General features: G+C 38.4%; 1 protein-coding gene and 1 non-coding gene across 5 annotated transcripts in view; one reads left to right on the top strand and one right to left on the bottom strand.

Annotated features, from left to right (window-relative positions):
* The window catches only part of CTNNA2 (catenin alpha 2), a 1,072,448-nt gene that overhangs the window by 986,020 nt on the left and 65,529 nt on the right, over window positions 1-20,899 (top strand). For all 4 annotated transcript variants that reach the window (XM_053924989.1, XM_053924987.1, XM_053924988.2 and 1 more), the window contains one exon: window positions 12,576-12,727. In XM_053924989.1, coding sequence (XP_053780964.1) covers window positions 12,576-12,727 — 152 coding nt within the window. The remainder of the gene's footprint in view (window positions 1-12,575; window positions 12,728-20,899) is intronic.
* On the bottom strand, window positions 13,870-14,052 carry LOC112303132 (U2 spliceosomal RNA). Its single transcript, XR_002974619.1, has one exon. It is a non-coding gene; the product is annotated as a U2 spliceosomal RNA (small nuclear RNA).

The following is a 20,899-nucleotide window of genomic DNA, read 5'->3' as shown; positions in this document are numbered from 1 at the left end:
TTAAGTACTGTATAGGCAGAAATTAAAATTTCATTGTTTTGGAGAACACGTGGGCCAAACAGATGGCATAATTTTTATTAAGACTTTATTCTTTTTAGAACAGTTTAATGCTCAGAGAAACAGTGAAGATACAGATATTTTCTGTATGCCCCTTGATTGCACATGTGCATAGTGTCCCCATTATGGATATCCCCTGTCAGGGCAATTGGTGAGCCTACATTGACACATCGTAATCATCTGAAGTCCATAGTTTAAAGGACAGTTACCTTTCCATGTTATATATTCTGTGGGTTTGAGTAATGTGCAGTGACATGTGTCCATCTTTATGTAATCATGCTGTGTATGTCTCACTGTCCTAAAAATACTCTCTCTCCATCTAATCATCCCTCTCCCTGTCCCAACTCCCTGGCAACCACTGATCTTTATACTGTCTCCATAGTTTTGCCATTTCTAGAATGTCATATAGTTGGAATCACACAGTATGTAGCTTAGCTTTTTTCACTTAGTAGAGATGGTACAATTTTTAATTTTATGTTTCTGTAAAGTTTTTATAAAAACAAAAGATTTCTTAACATTATTTGTATATATTTTACCTAGAAAATGGAAGAGGATCAGCAAATTGGAAGCACCCAAACTGGAAGTAGTAATGAGGGGTACCATTGCATCTCAGTATAATGAATTCAGTAGTAGAGTGAATTCAGGTTAGGAATCAGAAGAACTCAATTCCTTGATCTCTGCCAACTAACTGTGACCTTACACAAGTTAGGTAATGCCTCTGGGCCTCAGTTTTTCATATACTGGCTGATGTTTTGTCATCTAAGAATGGTCAATATTGCCGATCTTGGGAATATATGTGTCACTGTCTACTTGCTTCCTGGTGACCATGCTTAACACGGACAATTATTGCCCATGAATCCTCCATAAACATCTTTGTAAACACGTCATTAAAAAAGTTAAAGAACACCTCTGGTTCATCTAGACAGGTGTATTCTTATTCTTCAAGCAAAACAGACCCATGCTGTTCCCATGCTCCTTCCTGTGATGTTCTGTGTTTTCTCTTTCTCTACATCTGTGTATTGAGCTCATCCTTTAAGATCTGACTCAAGTTTCAGCTGCAGACAATAGGGACCGCCCTTTATTAGTCTTTTGGCATTTAATATGTTCTCTTTAGTGTGAATGATTCACAACTAGATTGTTCCCAGAGTTGGGTATTTCTCTCAGTGCCTATCATATAATTAGCATTTAATATATATCTATTGAATAAATGAAAATAAAAACTTAGGAAATTACCTTTCTTTTCTTTTTTAGTAGAGAATATTCATATGTCAGCTCAAGATTTCAGGATAAATATGGAGACTTCTTTTCCTCCTCCTTTCTACATATTAAAGGGAAGCAATCTGCCTGGTTACTTGGGGTATGCTTGTTCCCCATGGGCTGATTTCTTTTGCTAGAGGAATTCAGTTATATGATTGGACAGGTATACATGATCTGCCTAAATATGGGACTAGATATGTGGGTGTGGACTGAAGCAAGATCAGTATCAGAATGCCCTGGTAGGAACAGCTTATTGGGAGGACAGAAAGCTTTAGCTATTATAGCTAAAAAGGCCTGTTACTGTCTAAGTTCACTTCTCCATAATCGACCGTGAAATTTGATTATGAAAGGAAGAAATTTCCACAGAAGCTGTAATGGCTGTGGTCGTTCAACCTAGACATCCTAATATATATATTTTAATAGGGCTCTTACTATTGGTACAAAGTATTTCTCTCAGAAAGGTCAAAGGATTGTGATGTGGAGGAAATGTCTTATTGGTGGTTGTGGTATTTGTAGTGGTGGAAAGTCAGAAGTGTAGGAGGAATAAGAACAAAATCTTATCCACTTAATAGTCCTTAAACAGGCAATGTGTAGTTTGTCTTAAAGTCCTTTCTGTTTGACTGAAACCTATATACTCTAGGTATTGTAGGGATTTGACTGATGGTTTTCAATACATATATTTATTTTATCCTAAAAGCAAATGTAAGGTTTCTGGCTCAGAGAAAAAAACGTACTAATTAGAGCAGTAACCTTGCCAGTTCCCCAGGCTTCATCCTTCTTCCCAAGCCATGTGATGAGGGCAGATGAAATCTGCACACACAGGGAGGCCCATACTATAGGAGTGGCACCAAGGAATTATGATTCTGGGACCTTGTAAAGGAACTGGTGCTCAGCTGCTTTTCTCCCCTTGTAAGAGGAGAGAAAGCTTTACTCTTTAACATTAATGAACTCATCAAGGAAAGGTACCCATGTTATTAAAACCCTTTGGAATATAATCGCGCCTGTTTTTATCTCCTTATGAAATGTGAACACATTTCTCTGGGAGAGATAACCTGGAAATTTACAGGTTTGTTTTACTATCTTAGGACTGTTATTGATTCATCCTTTGAATCAGGTTACCAGTCACAAAGCTCTGGCCATGAAGAAACATGATACTATTTTTTCTATTTTGGCTTGTTCATCAGTAATCTTTTCTGCTAGAACTCAGACATGTCCAGCTCTCTCAGCATAAGGAGTCGAAGAACCACCCAGGAAAACACAACTTAATAAGACACAATAAGATACACAATCTTATCCCGATAATAACCCTCTAGTAAGGAAACAGATGTGGAAATAGGGTGCACTTAGGAAGGCTCACAGTTACATATTTATGTGCCTTAAGTTTAGAGCAACGTAGTGGAAGAGACAGCGCTTTCCTGTGCCCAGCTGTCAGAGTAAAACTAAAATGAAGAACATGAATGTCCAGTTCTGCAGAGACCATACCGTGGATTCAGAATTCTGGGGACTGCACAGGACACGGTAGTTCTTTGTCATTTCTAGGGCCCTGGGGACCAGCATCCATGGTAGCGACAGGGACAGTGGAGTGGAGGACGGACCTGCATATTGCATCATGCGGGGGATACCAACACTGATGGCCTCTGCTGGGGCTGGTGTCCAGGATGTATTAATTGTGCAGGACAGAGGTGTTAGTGAGTTCCCTTCCTCTAGAATATCTGCCCAATCAGTGACAGGTGTTTGAATCAAAGAAGGGAAGAATATGCTGACAATCACTTGTTTGGGAGCACATGTGACACATCACTGGTATATTCCAGAAATAGTTTGATTAGGAAAAAGCTGGAGAACCTGAAATAACACAGATATAAGAACGAGAGAAGTTCTATTTATTCTGGTCAAAATGATCCCCAAATAACACCCCCCACACCTGGTTTGTCTTTTTGCATTTTACCTATTCCCTAGCACTGGCTAGTTTCATTCTTGTAGGTCAAGTCTTCCACCAATCCTACTCCTCTGTGCCCCCCATTACTCTTATCATCTATGTCTTTCATCAGGCAACTGACATATACTGTTCCGTGGTGCAAACCCTTTGTTTGCCCTTTTCTCTGTGTTAATGTATATATCTGTGCTCTCTCCACCTTTCCCTCCAGGGTGTGTGTGTGTGTGTGTGTGTGTGTGTTTTGCTTCCTAATTAAATTTTAACCCCCTGATATTTAAGAGCACCTCTTCATTTCTTCCAACCTTAACTAGATTCGAAGTTTAAAATAGTTTTATTAATATAAATGAAAAACATAACTGACAGTAATACCTTATTTTGGTGACTGTATCCCTTTTAAAAATTACGAGCCTAATGATCAAAATCTGTTAACTTATGTGCAATATATTTTTAGCAATTATTTTACTACATCTTAATATTTTAAACCTCACAGATGCCAAATTTAACTATATTTATCAAGCTTGGTTTCCAGAAACCTCTGTAAGCTAAATAAGGCATCGTGTTCGATTCTTTATCCCTTCCTTAAGCTTCACTGTGCCATCCTTCCTTGTAACTTACAAACCATTTGCAATTATTTTTGAAATGCTTATTTTAAAATATAAGAAAACTTTCCAAGCAAGCATTTTCTATCCTGAGGGAAAGGAATTTGTGTCTAGACAAGAGCAGATGGATGTTCCCTGATTCTCTTACGTAGTTATCGTGAATGGAATTTAGAGGATATTTCCCCCCTTTTTCTAGGCAGTGCTTTTTCATCTTTCATCAAACAATTCAGCTCATGGGTTATGTATGGCCTTCTGGAACTTGAATTCGATTTTGATGTTTAAAATGTACATTATAATTTTCCAAACAAGAGCTGATGAAAATGGAAGCCTTTAGGAACTCCCTCAGAGGGAACAGATGACTGACTCTAATGAAACAAAGTCCAAGAAAACACAAAGATGAAAGAATTAGGAGTAGCCAGAATGATGCCAATGGTCGTCTGGAAAGGTAGAAAGACAAAGCAAATAGTCACCGGGGAGTGAGAAGCAGATTAAGCTGGGCAGCTTTTGTCTCTGCTCCTGGCTTGCAGTGACCAACACCCTCTAATCTGATGAAGAGTTATGAAGAGAAAGCACTGCGAGACGTAGCGTATCATTGGTCTAGACAGTGGAATTTAAATTTAGAGAAAGTATTTAACTAGTATTTCCACACTCTCACTACCACATTTCAAAATGCATTTGCAGATTCTCAAGATTCAAATCCAGTAAATCCATTAATATACAATAAAGTAGTATAACTTTGAGATAGAAGAGAAGTAGTTTCACAAGAATATTAGATTAAGCTGGGAGGTGTTTTAGAAAAATTGTTTTGTTTGACCTTGAGAAGCTAGGTTTTAATTTTTATTTTTGGCGAAGTCTCTTAACTTTTAGAGATTCTTTTTCCTCATGGATCTGGTGAGGTTATAATGGAATACAATGTTTAACACTGACTGACCTTTCTGGCAATCAAGACAAAAAGGAAAATTCTAGGGGTAAGTTTATAAAATCTACCCCCAATGACAGATAGTATAGGAAATGTATTATTAAAAGTGCAAAGTCATCAGAAGGATGATATGGACCCGCTAAGGAGAGGGGCATAAAAGCAGGGATATCTTGTTTTTAACATAAATTGTTGCAACTTCTCAATTTTCAGAAATTTCAGCACTCATCAGTACGCTATTTTCAATTTACTTCCACAAGGTGTACTTTTGGGGGTAAATCATGTAGTTGTACCTTCAGATTTTATCCAAAGGAGACTGGCTGATTTTGCCCGCTGTAAGCAGTGAAAAGGGTACATGGCTGGGTAGACACAGAGGGTCCTGGTGTGAAGACAGTTGCAAGAACCATCTACTGTGAGTCTTTTATGTGTCAGACCCAGTGGTCAGCATTGTGCACATGTGTCATTTTTGTGTGCCTTGAAGGAAAGATCACTTCGTTTTGTCACTCTACGTCCAGTGGCTAAAGTACTGCCTACACAGTATAAAAATTTTGTTAAATGCATTATTTTTTAACTTAATGTAAATCCTGAGGGACCTCTATCATTATCTCTGTTTCATAAATAACTGAGGTTCATATTAGTTAACTTGTACAGAATGAAACGGTAAGATTTAATTATACTTCTGGCTGGACCCAATGCTTAGATGAAAAAGAAACCTACGCCAATGATACTTGCTATAATTGAGCAGAAATTTTAATGTACAAATAACTATTTTTACTGATATTTCTACTTATGGCATAGCATACTCTATTAGTTATCTATTGCTGTGTAACAAATTACCCCAAATATTTATGAATTAATATCATTATAAATATTATTGTTTTATATGGACCGGAAAGCTGGCCACAGCTTAGCTGAGTGCCACTGTCTCAAGATCTCTCAAAAGGACACCAGAAAATAGCAGAGTTAGATAGTGGGGAAGGGAAAAGTAAAATTGGCTCAAGGTGATTGGACAGGGGAGATGGAGCAGAGAAGGACAGATTCGAGGAATTGTACAGAGAAACATGATAAAGTTGGTACATAATTCAAAGGAAAGAAAAAAAAACCTGACATCAGTACATATCAAAGTGTAGGCAAAATACTAATATCACTAAGGAAAATATCACTTAAGTTCAGAGATTCAAACTTTAACTTCAGAATCCTAGAAGCTATATAGCCAGTGGGAATGGAAGTCAAGCAGGATTAGAGAAAATGTGCAAAATCAGAATGAGAAGTGGAAGTTCCAGATAATGCAGGAAATCCTAGCCAAGTGAGTCAACAAGATTCTGGCTGCTCTTTCACCTTCTGGAAAGCCTTTACATCTAGTGGACGTCCATGGGTCTATAGTACATTACATATAGAAATGAAACAGCCACTCTCCATGAAGTAGAATTACAGATTCATTTGATTATGTACTTCTTGCCCAATAGGTAGGAACCCAAGCAGCCTTAAAAAAATTCTGAACTTAGCATTTTGAAAAATTCCCTGTTTGGGGGTGCAGTAACCCTAGAACTTTCTCTAATAACTTAATGGCCATGAAGGTCTTTACTAAAACTACTGAACTAACACAAAACATTGGCTAGCTTCTGTGGTGTTTCCTCCACTATTTTTGAGTGGTGCCAAAGCAGCAAGTGTGTCACACCTTCAGTGAGTATGGATTGTACAATGAGTATGACTTGACGCTTCAGAGTCCAACAGGCTCCACTCTAAGTGGTGATGCTTCGTGGGCGCGCTGAACTATCGCGGTACACCCAGAGCCTTGTAAATGCCCGTCAGACTTTGCTTTGGGCAAATTCAGGCCCCAGTGGTTTAGATCATACTGTCCTTCACACTTTCTTCTCTTGCCTAGCATCTGATTGAGTACACTTGAATAAAATGTCTTAACAGTGTAACACCATTTGGGGGAAAGAATGCACTACCTATAGAAATAACATCACACAATACTTTCCTGCCTTAGGGGCATAGTGGAGTTGCCCCCAGAGTCTCTCTCCAAATTAATACTTTCTGGCTCCAATTACTCTAATAAAACCTAATTCTTTACCTAATTTCAACTGTTAAAATGGAGGCATAATAACTATTAGTGGTGGGTAGGAAAGAAGTATAATGTACTTATTCTTGTATTGGAATTGGCCATAATTCTTCCTAGTCCTGAAATTTTATTATCTTTCTAGATTTTTTTTCAAATGTTCTTATTTTTCTATTTTCTCTTAACACTTAGTAGATTGGTTCTTTCTTTAGAACTGGAGCCCCGTCTATTTTCTCTATCTGAAGTAATAACGTTTTATAAGGAGCACACTTAAGAGAGTATGGTGGTTGACTGTACCACCACAATTGGGTGACTCCTAGAAATACAAGATATGCTGGTTTGGCCTTGGTGAACTAGTCAAGGATACAATAATTAATTTTCTCCATGCTTTGTGGTGAAGATCCTCCTCAGGTACTTATGAAAAGATTCTGAGCTTAACTCTCTGAAAGGTCCCTGGAGACCAAACCTGGAATGCTCACTAATAATTTGGTTAATGACTCATGAAACTCTTTAATATAATTACTGAACTAATATGAAATAATGGGCAAGAAAGAGACATTTAGTATGTGAAATGTAATACTGCTCATTTTGTTATTGAAATACTCGATGGCAAGTGAATTCTTCCTTATATCCCATTTTTTCACTTCTCCCAACTGGATAGATTAACTGTGCCAGAAGTACGATGAGGGCTTAACATGCAAAGAATGAAGAAGAGATGATCTCTGACTAACAGGGACTTCTGTATGAAAAAGTTGACACACGGAGATGTCAAACAATCCCACTATAGTGTTCTAAGTACTCTAATGATGCATACATAATTAGGATGCTGTATAATTGTAAGAACTGCCAACTTTGAGATGTGGACTAAGGAAGACTTCACGATGGAAGTCAATTATAAACTGGATATTGAAGATTGAGGAGAAATTTACTGAGCCAAAAGATAAAGAATACATGTCAGTATGAGGGAATAAATTGATCATGGACATGCTGGTATAGCATGGTATATCTCTGTGTCGAATTAGTAGACATAGGAGTAATTCAGTCCAATTGGAACATTTGCATATGTGTTGGAAGAGATGGGGAGATGAGAGAGAACTAGGAACTATAGGCAGGTGTCAGATGTTTGTATCCCACTCTATCAAAGGGAATCATTGGAACCTATAAAGCTGGGTGTGGACCTTTCAGACAGTTGCTCAGAAGCTGTGGTTGGTTGGTGTTCATTTTCACTGCCTCTAGTTCACCTTGGATTTTGCTCTTAGGTTGTCAGCAGTCCTATTTGCATCTTTAGCACAACTTTTCATTCGTTTTACTGACTCACCCTATGCTCTGAAACTTCACCTCTGAAGTCTCAGGAGGATTCAGTCCAGATCTTTCTCACCTCTGGCTTAGGATCTCAACACTAGAATGAGACGACCTTGATTTTTATATGCATCCTGAGCTCTGATTTCATTACTCGGGAATGTCATCATTCTGTGGCCCAGTGTGCACTCTGCATACAAAAGTACAGTGAGAATTTAAAAGTTCATTTCTAACTTTGATCTACCTTTCAGGACATAAGCTATTAAAAGCATTCCAGGAGTTCTGATAAATAACAGTAAAGTGGTGTCTAAACTTTTTTGGATGTAATTCAGAAAGTAGAAAAAAGCTTCTATTTATATAATTCTATATCAGAAACTCTGTTAATATATAATGTGTGAATTGCAAAGCTAGTGCTGTGTGTTGTCCTAATTAGTGGGAAGCAGAATCAGCCTCATATTCGAAGAAGTTTGGGGCTTTTTTCTACCTCAGTGTTACTTTGGGGGTATTTAATTTTTCAGACCCTATTGAAGTATTGGAAGAATTCATAGTTAAACTAACAACTGAGGTTCTGTCAAGATGGATTGTTCTATAAACTTTGGTTTTTCTCTCTTATCACTTTTACAAACAAAGATAAAACTAAAACAGAAAGAGAACAACAATGTGGAGAGCAAAAGTATGCTGGTTAAAGAGCATTAGCAGTTGACCAATTCCTAAAGCAATAATTATTTAATGCACTTTGGAAGTGAGCATGGAGAAAGACTTGCTAAAGGGTCAGACCCAGAAAAACCCTGACTTGCGGTAAGAAAAATAGATGTCTTGTCAGTGACAGTAAACAAAATCAAATTAGATTAAGTTCAAATTCTAGGTTTTGCCAGCTTGTGGAGTATAACAAGGTCATTGGAATATTATGGCTAAATTGTACTCAGAGCCCTCATTTGGAAACTAAGGATTTTACAGCTCTTTTTCCACCATTTTTCACCTGGGAAGATTATAGTATTATCTGTTTCTACCTCTTTAGAAGGCCTTGTTTTTGCCTCTTCTAAAGATGCCGTATCATCAACACTGTTGTTCATACAAAGACCATGTCCTTCTAAGTATCCCTAGAGCGATTCTGCACTCCATGCTGGAGCAAATAAAAGTCCCTTCTCCAAACTTAGGGTTTCAGAGCAGCACTGGGTATGTTTTAGGCCCCAGTGCATCTGTTATGAAAATGGTGTCTTTAGATTCTAGCTCTCCTCTCTCTCCCTTGGGCAGACTCAGGCCTAGAGGCAGGAAGAAAAGAGAGCATGTCACTTCCTGCATGTTCCTCCTCCCCAAATCTTCTTCAGGGTGACCCTGCACAAAAACCCCAAAGTAACACACAGTGCTGCTCTCCCTTTTAGACTCTATCAAATCTCCTCCTGCAAATAGAGGTACGTGCTTAGGAGCTGGGGTCTAGGAGGTGGGTATGCCCTAAGTCAGTGTCCCAGCTGTCACTTGTTAAGGCTGAATATTGAGCCTTTGATCAGGCACAAGTTCTGAGGGAATTCCTCACTTAATACTGTTATCAAATTAATTTTTATTATGTTCTTAACCATGAGCTGGGACTTTATTTTTTCAGAGCCTTACTCTGTAAGTACAGCCTTGAAGATAATACATTGATCTCTTTTTAAATATTTGAATTATGAAAAGATTCAAATATACAAAAGGAACAGAGACTGATATAACTGACATCATCCTTCACCTGTGTAACAAATATTAACATTTTGTCATATTCTAATCACAATTTTTAGAGTTAAGATACACTTGAGGCCTCCTTAAGTGGTCTACTTAATCCCATGTCTCTCCTTTCCCTCTCAAAGGTAACCACTATACTTAAGGTGGTATACATCCTTTCAAATATTATTATTATTCATGCATAATAAAGATGCATATGGCTTAAACTGAACAAGAATGCTTTGTGTATTTTAAAACTTCTTGTAAATTACATCTCTCTTCAGTTTGGTTTTCTCAGACAAAACTTTGACCTCTGGACTTACTTTAATATGCTGGTGTTCCCTGATTACACCCTTCAGTCCATTTTGACCCACTCAGGTGTACTGCCTGTGAGCCTGGAGTGAGCAGCTTACAGTGGTCCCCCACCCCCCCAATTTTGGGGATTCAGAATAGAACTTGCAGAAAGTCTGTTGAAAGAGCCCTCAATTATTTTTATTCCCAGGTTTTACCTAACTCTTCTTATTAACTCTTAAGTACATAACATATGAAGAAGAAACCACTGTAACCAGACAGACACAAAGACCCGCTCTGACTCCAATATACCCAGCCTCCTACTCAGTATGTCTTTATAGGTCGGCATTTGGCCACGCTCCAGATACTGTCGCAACTCCCTGGTCGGGACCGGCTTGCTTCATTATATTTTTGTCAAAGTGTTTGCCAAAATTATATGTACCAATTTTCACTCCATCTACAACAGAAGGCTTCCCTTTTGTCTATATTCACAATAAGATGGATATTATTATGAAATTATATCATTGTTTACACCATATTTTTTTTTAATTAGAGAAGTCAAGTATCTTATTATGTGTTTGTCCATAACATAGGGTTTCTTTTTCTGTGAATTGGCCTGTTCTACACTTTTGTCTATTTTTCTTCTTTTTTTCCTTATTGATTTGCAGGAGTGTTTATGTTGTGTGCATGTAGGATTACTGATCCTTTGTTAGTTACACAACAGGGATGCAAATTTGTACAGCTAAGTGCTACTGATGGTATCACATCAATATGTAAAGTTGCCGAGGGTCATGATTGGCAGCTTAAGCATAAAATGGAATGGGATTAATATGATTCAGAATTTTTAGTTTATGAAAAAAGGGAATTTGTAATTGAATTCAGGAAAAGTACTTGTGAAATTTCCAAATACCTACAAAGATGTTTTCATGCATAAGGAGGTCGATTTCAATTACCTAGACTGCTGAGGGTAGAAGAGTTTACTCCCAGCAGGAATAGGTAACTGAAGTGGCCCGAGTTGAATGTGGTGATTATTAGAAATATATTTTCATTGGATCCATATTTGAGGCAGTACAGCTCAAAATTCCCCGAATTCCTCTAATATAAAAGCAGATAAAAAGCCACAATGAAAAAGTCAAATAGTAGAGAACTAATTTGCTCACAGAGGGAAATTCACCCAATTCATGCTTTGGTTTTGATAATTTCTATTGAAAGAATAGTTATTCTGTTTTCCTCTAACCCTCCTTTAAAAAAATAGTTTGACTTTTCCTAGAAAAAGTACATTTTTCTAGGAATGCTTTGTCCTGAATACTCTAACCCCTAGACGGTAAAGTGATTTGTCAGAGTTTCTCACACTAGGGATTAAAATGGATGTTAAAATGTCCACTGAGGATAAAAATGAGTATAAAGACGAATCAGGCATGAAAGTTCAGAAACAGGAGGAGATGAATGATGTTTCTATTTGATTGCCCTTGTAAATAAATGAATTGTTCTCTTGGCCCGCTTTTGTCATATGAATTGATGTTACAAGATAACAGCTGAGCAAATTGAATTAAAATTTTTGAGAATCAGTGAATCAGCATCATTTTCTTAAGTGTTCCAGACATTCCACTGAGTTTACTTTCCACAAACTTCCAATGTAGATGTAGGGGTCCTCGTTTACAGAAAGAGGTGCCAGCATTTTAGAAGTGTGTATATGCATCTTTTTTCACATCAGGGTGGTCCTGGTAAAATGCAATGATCAGATTCATGTCGGCCCGCTAGTCTCTACATAGGTTTTCTACTAAAGTCTTTTGGGATTTCCCTCTCTCCTCTGACACTGTCCTCCCGCAAGCCTCCTTCCACAGCCATCCCGCCGGCTCCAGCATCCCAAGTCCTGTACTTCAGACACAAGTAACATTGATTGAATTATTTCATTCACACTTTACTATGAAGTCATGTAGGTTAAGGGCTGCTCCTCACTAGTGATCACTTTAGCTTCTGAAATCAGTCACATGTTTATGGAGGCTTTCTAAAGACCAAATGCCATCTGACACATTTTTATGCATTGTCCCACTGATTCCTAAGGAAGAACCTTATTATTTTACTTTTTAGACAAGGAAACAGGTCTAGAAGTGTTAAGAAAACTTGGTCAAGGCTTCATAGCTAGTAACTAGCAGAAATGGAATTCAACTCCATTTAGGATAACATGAAATCTGAGCTTCTGCACATTCTAACGTACTACCTGAGGCTAGTTTTAAAAACTTGCTCTGTTAAATAAACCACCATTCATGGATTAACAGTTTGCTTCCCCTCTTGCAAGTAAGTAGCACAAAGACCACTGAAGTGGGTTCACTTCACACTGAACAGGTGCACACATGGCTCCATGGAATTGTTGTGAGGCTCAGAGCCTGCTGCCCCACCCGGGGGCTGGTGCACGGGAGCATGAGAAAGGTCGCCTAATCCACTGCTTTTCTTTGTTCAACCCAGTGATGCCACGCTTTGCCGAACAAGTAGAAGTAGCCATTGAAGCCCTGAGTGCCAATGTCCCTCAACCCTTTGAGGAGAATGAGTTCATCGATGCCTCTCGCCTGGTGTACGACGGCGTTCGGGACATCCGGAAGGCTGTGCTGATGATCAGGGTACGTAAGGCTTCTGCGGCTCAGAGCGCATCACACCTTCTGAGCGACTCCCTGGAATTTACCATTTCATTTTTAATCACTTGGTTTAACTTGGTAGGTTGTTTGGCTCCTCATTGACTCAGGCATTGGTAACTTTGTACCGGTAAGAGGATGGGTGATCCCAAGAAGCCTGGGTTAGCAGTGAATGTCCTGAACTGTCTGGTCTGTGTAGTTACCTGAATTTGATTTCAGCTTAGCGCTGCCCCTGCTTTGCTCCATGTGTTTTTCTCGGTGGCATTATTTTCCCTTCTGGATCATAAAGCCACGGCTTGGAAAGAATTGGAGATTACCTAGCTTAATACCATTAATAATGAGTATAATGATGATAAAGTGGTGTAGCTACATTCTCCTTAAATAGTGCATTCACTTTCAGTAAATACTACCAACCTCTCAGTAAGCCTCCCCCATCAGCTCCCCTACTGCCTTCCCATTCTCAGTCTGTCCGGTGGGTGTAAGCCTTCTACACCACTAGTCCAGGTGATTACATATGAGGGGAGGCCCAGACAAGCAGACATTCATTTATAAAAAATTGTGTATTTGTTCCTACACTTTTAAACTTCAGTCACCTTCAAAGTACTCTCCATTGGATGCTCATATACCTATTGAGACATTTTTTTTCACTGCTTAAAACAGTTTTTTGAACTTGTCAGTTTTGATGCCTTTTAGTGCTTCTGCCATTTTTTGTTTCACCTCCTCCACATCGGCAAAATGTTTCCCTCTGAGGACTGTTTTCATCTGGGGAAACAAAAAATAGTTGTTTGGGGTGAGATGGGGTGAATAGGGAGGGTGGGACATGGAGGTCATGCCGTGTTTGGTCAAAAACTGCTGAACACTCAGTGTGGTGTGGGCAGGTACACTCATAAATCATCCATCATGCAATGAGCAAATATGTTAAAACAGTTTTCAAAAAAAATTCACTGAAGCTGAACACAGCCTCCCACAATAACACCAGCTGGTACGCTGATACACATGGGTTCCTGGAACACTCACCTAGTTAGGGAAGCCAATACCACAAGGAACCTGCCCTGTAGAAGATAATTATGGTTTTTTGGGTCCTCCCTCATATAGACACATGCTAGAAAATATATAGGCTGGGAAAAAAGTAGGTTTACAGCTGTTTGTATGGAAAATAATACAATAATTAATGCACAGTATAAGAATAAACTGTGTTTTATGTACTCACAAGTATAAACTTTTGTACTACCTTGTATAATAAAGTAGATTTTAAACTGGTAAGAACAGATACTACCCTTGATCTTAGCCATATAAGAAGACCGAGAAGCCATATAAAGTAGATTTTAAAACTCATTAATTATCATTTGCAACTTGCTTTGTTAGTGCACAATGTGCCTTCACTTATCTCTATTAAGACACATCACTTACCTCACTCCATTTAACTGCTGCATAATATTCCATTGTAAGATGAAACTCTTTTCTCCTTACCTTACTAAGTCTGGCATAGTAGTTTTAAAACACTTTTTTAGCCACAAATTCTTTCTTGAATTAATCTTAAATATGCAAAAACCAAATTGATGAGCATGTTGCTCAGTAGAAATATAATGTAAACCACGTTTGCAATTTTAAATTTTCTAATAGACACATTGCAAAGACAAAAGAAACTGGTGAAATCAATTTTAGTAATATATTTTATTCAGCCAAGGGTATCAAAAACTTCATTAATTAAACACATGACACTAGCCACATTTGAAGTGCTTAATAGCTCCGACTTAGTGGACAAATAGCCCTTGACTCCATCCTCACTGTCAGCCTCCACAGCTGTCTCTGACGGTGCTCCGGGAAAGCACAAGGTATGTGTGTGCGCATTTTGAAAAACTTTGTGTCAGGGTGATCACTCAGCATCCAAACCGACATCCCTTCAAACACTGGAAAACAACAGTAACCAAATCATTCGTTTTCTGTGTATGGTCCCTCAGCTATTTCAGAAAGTATCTGCAATGTATTGGTCTCTCCGGACAACACATATCCAGTCCTTGGAGGAATTCTTTTATGGCATTAACTGTCCCTCAAATGTTGGTATTTTTGAAGTCATTAAATCCACCTGTGGTCTGTCCTGTTCCGCTGTGTTATCCAGAGGACAGCATGGTGGATAAGGTGGTCTGAGCGGTGTGGAGCATCGCCAGAAAGGGTTTCTCCACCCTCTTGACTGACGTCCATGCTGCTCCTGAAACTGCCACCAAATATCTTCACTTGGGAGCACAAGTAGCATCTTCCAATCTTTCCATCTTTAAAAAAGCTTGTCCATTCTTACTTTAAATGTGTCTCTAAAAAATTCCATGCTCCATTCAGTGTTCAGAGGATTGTATTGGTTATATAAGACAATATTAGGCATACTTAACCATGTAGAGTTCAAGTCTGGAATTTGGAGACTGTCAAATGTATTTCCCGTTCTTCTACTTGATACTATGTGTGCAGGGTGCAGGACACAGATATGTAGGCAGACAGGAAGGTGACAGAGAGAAAATATAGGCAAATTGGAGGAGAAGGAAAGAAAGGGTAGTCAGCCTTTTAAGCCTGTAACAAATTAGATCATTTTTCTCATTACATACTGACATGTAAAATAAAGTAATAGACCATGAGAGTTATGTTTTCAAAGCATTTGGCACTAAATCCCACTTAAACCTTAGGACATATTCCCTCTTTTGCCATTTTTCTGCTTTGTTAGCTTTCACATTTCTGTGACAACCATTCATCTGAGAGGCTGAGGAATTTTATGGCCATCATTCATTTATTTATTCATGATCTGTAAAAAAAACATAATTTTTGATGAAATGCTGTATCTTTGTTACATGAAGTGTCATTCCTCCATCTCGACATTTCAAGTGATTTGATCAGATGGATTTCACATCACTTAAAACTTAGGAAGAGAGAAATGCACAGTATGTACAAATTGTTATTTTTAAACTTCTTCTCCATTTAGCACCCAAATGGCTTCATTTTGTACTTAATTTTTTAGTTGCTTTTGAGTATAATGATTAAGTCTACTTAAAAAATATTTCACTGCACTAGGTCTGGAAGAAAGTAAGATAAGCAGAACTGTTCCTTTCCCAGAAAAACTGGCCATGGCTTCTCTCCCAAAGTGTTGGTTATATTTCGATTTCTCATTTGTCCCCAAAAATAAATGCACAAAGGGCCTTGAAGGGTCAATTCTCCATACCTTGCTTTTCAGCAATCAATACATATTTAATGGTGATAAGTGCTCCAGGCCAGCTCCAGGCAACCGTCTGGAGCACCCAAAACATGTCCTTCCCGTATTCCAACCTCACCATTCATGATCCTACTTCTCCCTTGGAAGTGTCTACTCTGTCCCTCTTCCATGAGATTGATTTTTTAATTTTTTTTGGTTTGTTTCTTGCTGAGGCTTGTCCTTGGTGACCTATCAGCTACATAGGAATTTTCTGATTACCCCAGCCTGGTTGTTTAAAACATGAATAAGGAAATCTGGCACACCTACGTGCATTTGATTCTTATTATTTGCAGCAGTTATTTTCAATGATGGTGCCGTGAACACTGGATTAGAGAATACTGCAACAATGATTTCCCATGGAAATCCAGGGTTAGGCACCTGTGAGCCTCTGGTCACATTTTTATCAACTGATCAATACACAATATGGTTTTATGTATGCTTTTGTTTAAATATACTTTAATATATATCGTTGATTCATTAACATTGAACTCACAGCAAACTGCTATAACTCATGCCTGAAGGAAGCTTATCTAACAAATGCATTTTCTCCATAAGGCTCATCACAACCTTTGTGCCCTTAGGAAAACTAAACAACACTTTAGCACTATGCTTGGAAGCCATTTTAAGGAGATAAATAACCAACAAAAAGCACAAAAATTCAAGAAATTTGGCACTGAATAGACTGAAGAAAGGATGCTTGTTCACAGTATCAGAGCTGAACAGGGAGACAGAACACTGTGCTGTTTGACCTCAGCAGGGAACATGCACATTGGGTGATCAGAGTTTTATGCCACATCATGCATGTCTGCAAATTACAAAAGTACTGGCTTTGGGAATGCAGAGAAACTTTGATGACTGAAAACTTCACAACTAAGGAATCTACAGATAGTGAGGAGCCTGTGTATATTTAAGACAGAAAGAGTTAAACATTTAATATTGGGGATTCAGTGGGTGGCATAGAAGGCGATGATGGTGTCTTGGTGTCGGGATATCTGTATTTAACAAACAGTAGTTGCTTCTCATAAGAATGACCGTGAAAATAATCTATAATGATAGCTATATGCTAAAGTTTTGTAACTGGAACCCATTAATTTGGTTATATGGGAGAAAACAGGGCCTAAAACACAGTTCAGATAAAAGTCTATATCTTAACTTTATATTCCCCAAACTGTGCATGAATAGATCCTGGATCATTATAAAATATTTTAAAATGTCCAGGAAAACACATAAAAGTCTTTCAGCTCATGTGTGAAATAGTAGCTGAAGGTAGTTCACAGTTTAAACATCAGACCTGTTCACCTCTTCGGATGACATTGTGTATTTATTTGTGACCCTGGGTTTCTGGTGGTTGGGGGGAAAGCAAGCACAATGGATGTCCCATTGTATGCCAAGGTTTAAGAAGTCATACAGTGTGTAACAGGCACTCAGTCGTTAGGTCCAATTAACTTAATCCATTTTTTATTGCTTTATTGCTTAATCAAGAGCACTGTTAGGTTTGTGGGATTGTTTCAGAGTTATTTATTTATTTAGTTAGCCTAAAGTTACCATGAAAAATTACTGAGACAATGAGAGTGCTTGAAGCAGTAAAATTTGGGAACCTATTTTTTTAACTGATTCTAGAGAGAGAGGAAGAGAGAGAGTAAAACACCTGTGTGAGAAAGAAAATCAATTGGTTGCCTCTTGTACTCACTCTGACTGGGGACTAAACCCACAGCCCAGGCAGGTACCCTGACTGGGAATCAAACCAACAGTCTTTAGGTTTGGGGGACAATGCCCAACCAACTAAGCCACACCAGCCAGGGCATGTTTGGGAACATATTTTATACTAATTTCATTATTAGGCTAATTTCCTTCTCTGTCCCTCCCTTCCTTTATCTGAAAATGGGACAAATATTGCTGCAGCTATAAAGCACCTGCAAAGGTCTGGCTCTTAGTAGATTCGGAAGGAACATTTTATTTCCTTATCCTGCTGGGATGAAGTTTATCTTTATGTAATTAATTAATGAAATAGAACTTGTATAATAAGTCAACAATTTATCAAAATTTCAGGAATTGGAGTGAGACTATTTTTCATAGCTGAAAAATAAAGGGTTGAAGAGACTGTAGAAACAATTTATGAGATAAAATCAATCTGCCTATTACAGATCACTAGTATTGAGTTAACCCATAAATTAACCTAGTTTTGTTTTATTAATTAGAAATATTTTAGTATGATTTTTTTAAAAGCATTATTTCATCTTGGTCATTCATTGATCAAATATTTGTTGAGTGCTTACTACAGGCCCCACTATTGGAGGTTCCCTGAATGTAGAGGTGAGCAAAAGCCCTTATCCTCCAAGAATTTACACTCATTCCTTTGGTAGGAAACAGAGAAGAAGAAGAAGAACAACAACAACAACAACAAAAATATATATATAAAAAATATATATTATATATATATATATATATATATTATATATATATATATATATAATATGCCAGTTAATCTGCCATGAAGAAAACCAAGGCAGTGTAAAGGGGACAGCACGTAGAATGGGTGTGGGCTTTATGAAGGGTGGTCACTGGGTAACATGTGAGAAGAGACTTGGAAAAGGAGAAAATGAGCCCTAAAGGTATTAAGGAAAGTGTGTTCTAGGCAGAGCAAAAGGCACATATGTCCTGAGGACCACGGTGAATGAGATGGGAGACACTGAGGGGTTCTGAGTGGGAAAACAACATGATCCGACTTAGATTTTAGAGGGACTATAACTGGCGAAATAGAATGTATATGGCAAGGGCAGGAAAAAAGAGATCAGTTCGAAGGCCTCCATTGCAATACAGGATGGAGAGGCCAGTGGCCAGCAGTCCTGACTGGGGACATGCTGTTCAATATTTTCTTTAGGAAATCTCTAATTCTGATTTCTGGTTTCCAGTGAATTCCAGTGGTATGGAGCTCTGTTGGGAAATCTTTCTTCATGCATCACCCAAACTTTCCTTTTGTAGCTGCCAACTTATGTCCTCATCTTTCTGCTCCCAATAAAACTCATATGTACTAGAACCTTTCCTTTGGATGGTCCTTAATACCCTGGCGAAACAACTCTAAATCCTTCAGCCTTTTTCTCATTTTGCTTCTCTACAGAAGCTGTTGTAGAGGAGATTTGGCATTTGACTGGGGACCAGAGGCAGGTAGAGTGATTCTGTTCTATAACTTATATGTGGTGTGATCCCGGACAAGTCAGATAAGCTTCTTGGGCCTTCACAATGGTGCAAGTCCATCCCACAGACTCTCAAAGGGGATAGATTTTAGAGGCCAGATACTTTAATGGTGCCACCTTACAGATAAGTCCCACTTCCACAGTAATCTTCCCCTACTAGATAATGGTAGAACCCGGGAATCGAGTATAGAGCAGAGTGGTTTCTGAATGCTATAGTAAGTCCTTCCGTGAGAGAGCACAGGGCAGGACTGAGACTTGCCCCTCGGTCTCCAGCTCCCAGGACAGTGAATTACGCATTTTGTTAATTCGCTTCACCCTGTAACACCATCTAATGATACAAGTCTGGTGATCTCTGGACCCACTTGCAGACCCTCACTATTTTCCATGTCCCTTTTAATTTGTAAATGTGTTTGGCCAACCAAAAATAACACTCATACGTTAAAAAAATAATCTGAAAATAACAGCATGGATAGGAGACATATTTATATGCAATTAGCCAACTGCACATGGACATGATTGTTTATATGGGTGGCTTGGATGGACTTGATGCATAGTTAAGGGCACAAGAAAATATTTTAATTTCATTCATTTCCCTGGTGGTGTTTGTGATGGTTAAAAGCAGGGACTCTGGAACATTCAACTTGCTAAGTGTGACACCTTGAAAGATTACTCAAATTTGAGCCTGTTTATACATCTATAAAATGGGGGTTAGTTTATTTTAGTAGGTTGCTGTAAGCATTAAATCCATTAATTGAATGCCTGTTCCATAATGATTGCTATTATCATTATTATTGTTGTTGTTAGGTGTATATTTTATTAGACACAATAATTTTCAGTTATTACTTTAGTTCACTTCTATAATTTACAAAGGATTTTCCTGTATATTTTATTCTAGAATCCCATGAGGGAAGCAGGCCAGGTAGCAATTATTATCTCCATTTCATGAGTGAGGAAACAGAGGGTGAGAAAAGCTCTCAGTGGCTTGCCAAAGACACATGGCTTATGACTGGTAGAGTTAGGACAAAAAATGTAGAGTCTCTGGGTCCACATCCAGGTTATTGCTTTTTCATTTTCAAACTATTTTGGTTCCTGAGCTATTGTCACTTGAATAAAAGCTCATAAATATTAGCCTAATGTTTCCAGGTTCTGTCATTGATTCATCTACTAAATACGCAAATCACTGAAATGTTTGGACACAGTACTATCGGCACTGTCATATTCTCCTTTCTTCTGTTGAGCGAAGGTTTCCACTTTACTTTTCTCTCTCCTTTTCCAAAACTGATGATGGAAAGTGTGTGAAATCTTGTCATCACATCTGTCAGCAGAATTTACCAACTTGCTGCCATTGTTCAGCAGCACTCCCCAGAAAAGAGAGGAACGATCAGAGACGAGTGTTTCTGTCCATAACGAAAAGACACTCTGTTACTGGAATCAGGTTTGGCCCACCCTGCCCCTGCTTTAGTTAATAAAGCATGGAAACAAAACTTCTTTCTTTCCTCTTTCTCTTAATATTCCTGTGAAAGCAAATTGAACATGTGAACATGACTGAGTAAACATAAACACACTGAGGGGTATGCTGAAGTGTGCAAAATTACTAGGCGTGCTGTGATTTTGGCATGAGGGACCCCGGTTTGTGCCTGTCTGACCAATCTCAAGGATTCATCAATAACCACACCAATTAATTACACTGAGGTAGCCAAAGAAACCAACAGAATAAAAATGGTGTTCTTTTGC

This window comes from Desmodus rotundus, chromosome 5 (genome assembly GCF_022682495.2).
Source record: "Desmodus rotundus isolate HL8 chromosome 5, HLdesRot8A.1, whole genome shotgun sequence".
NCBI classification, from domain to species: domain Eukaryota; kingdom Metazoa; phylum Chordata; class Mammalia; order Chiroptera; family Phyllostomidae; genus Desmodus; species Desmodus rotundus.
This window is presented reverse-complemented; position numbering and strand designations above follow the sequence as displayed.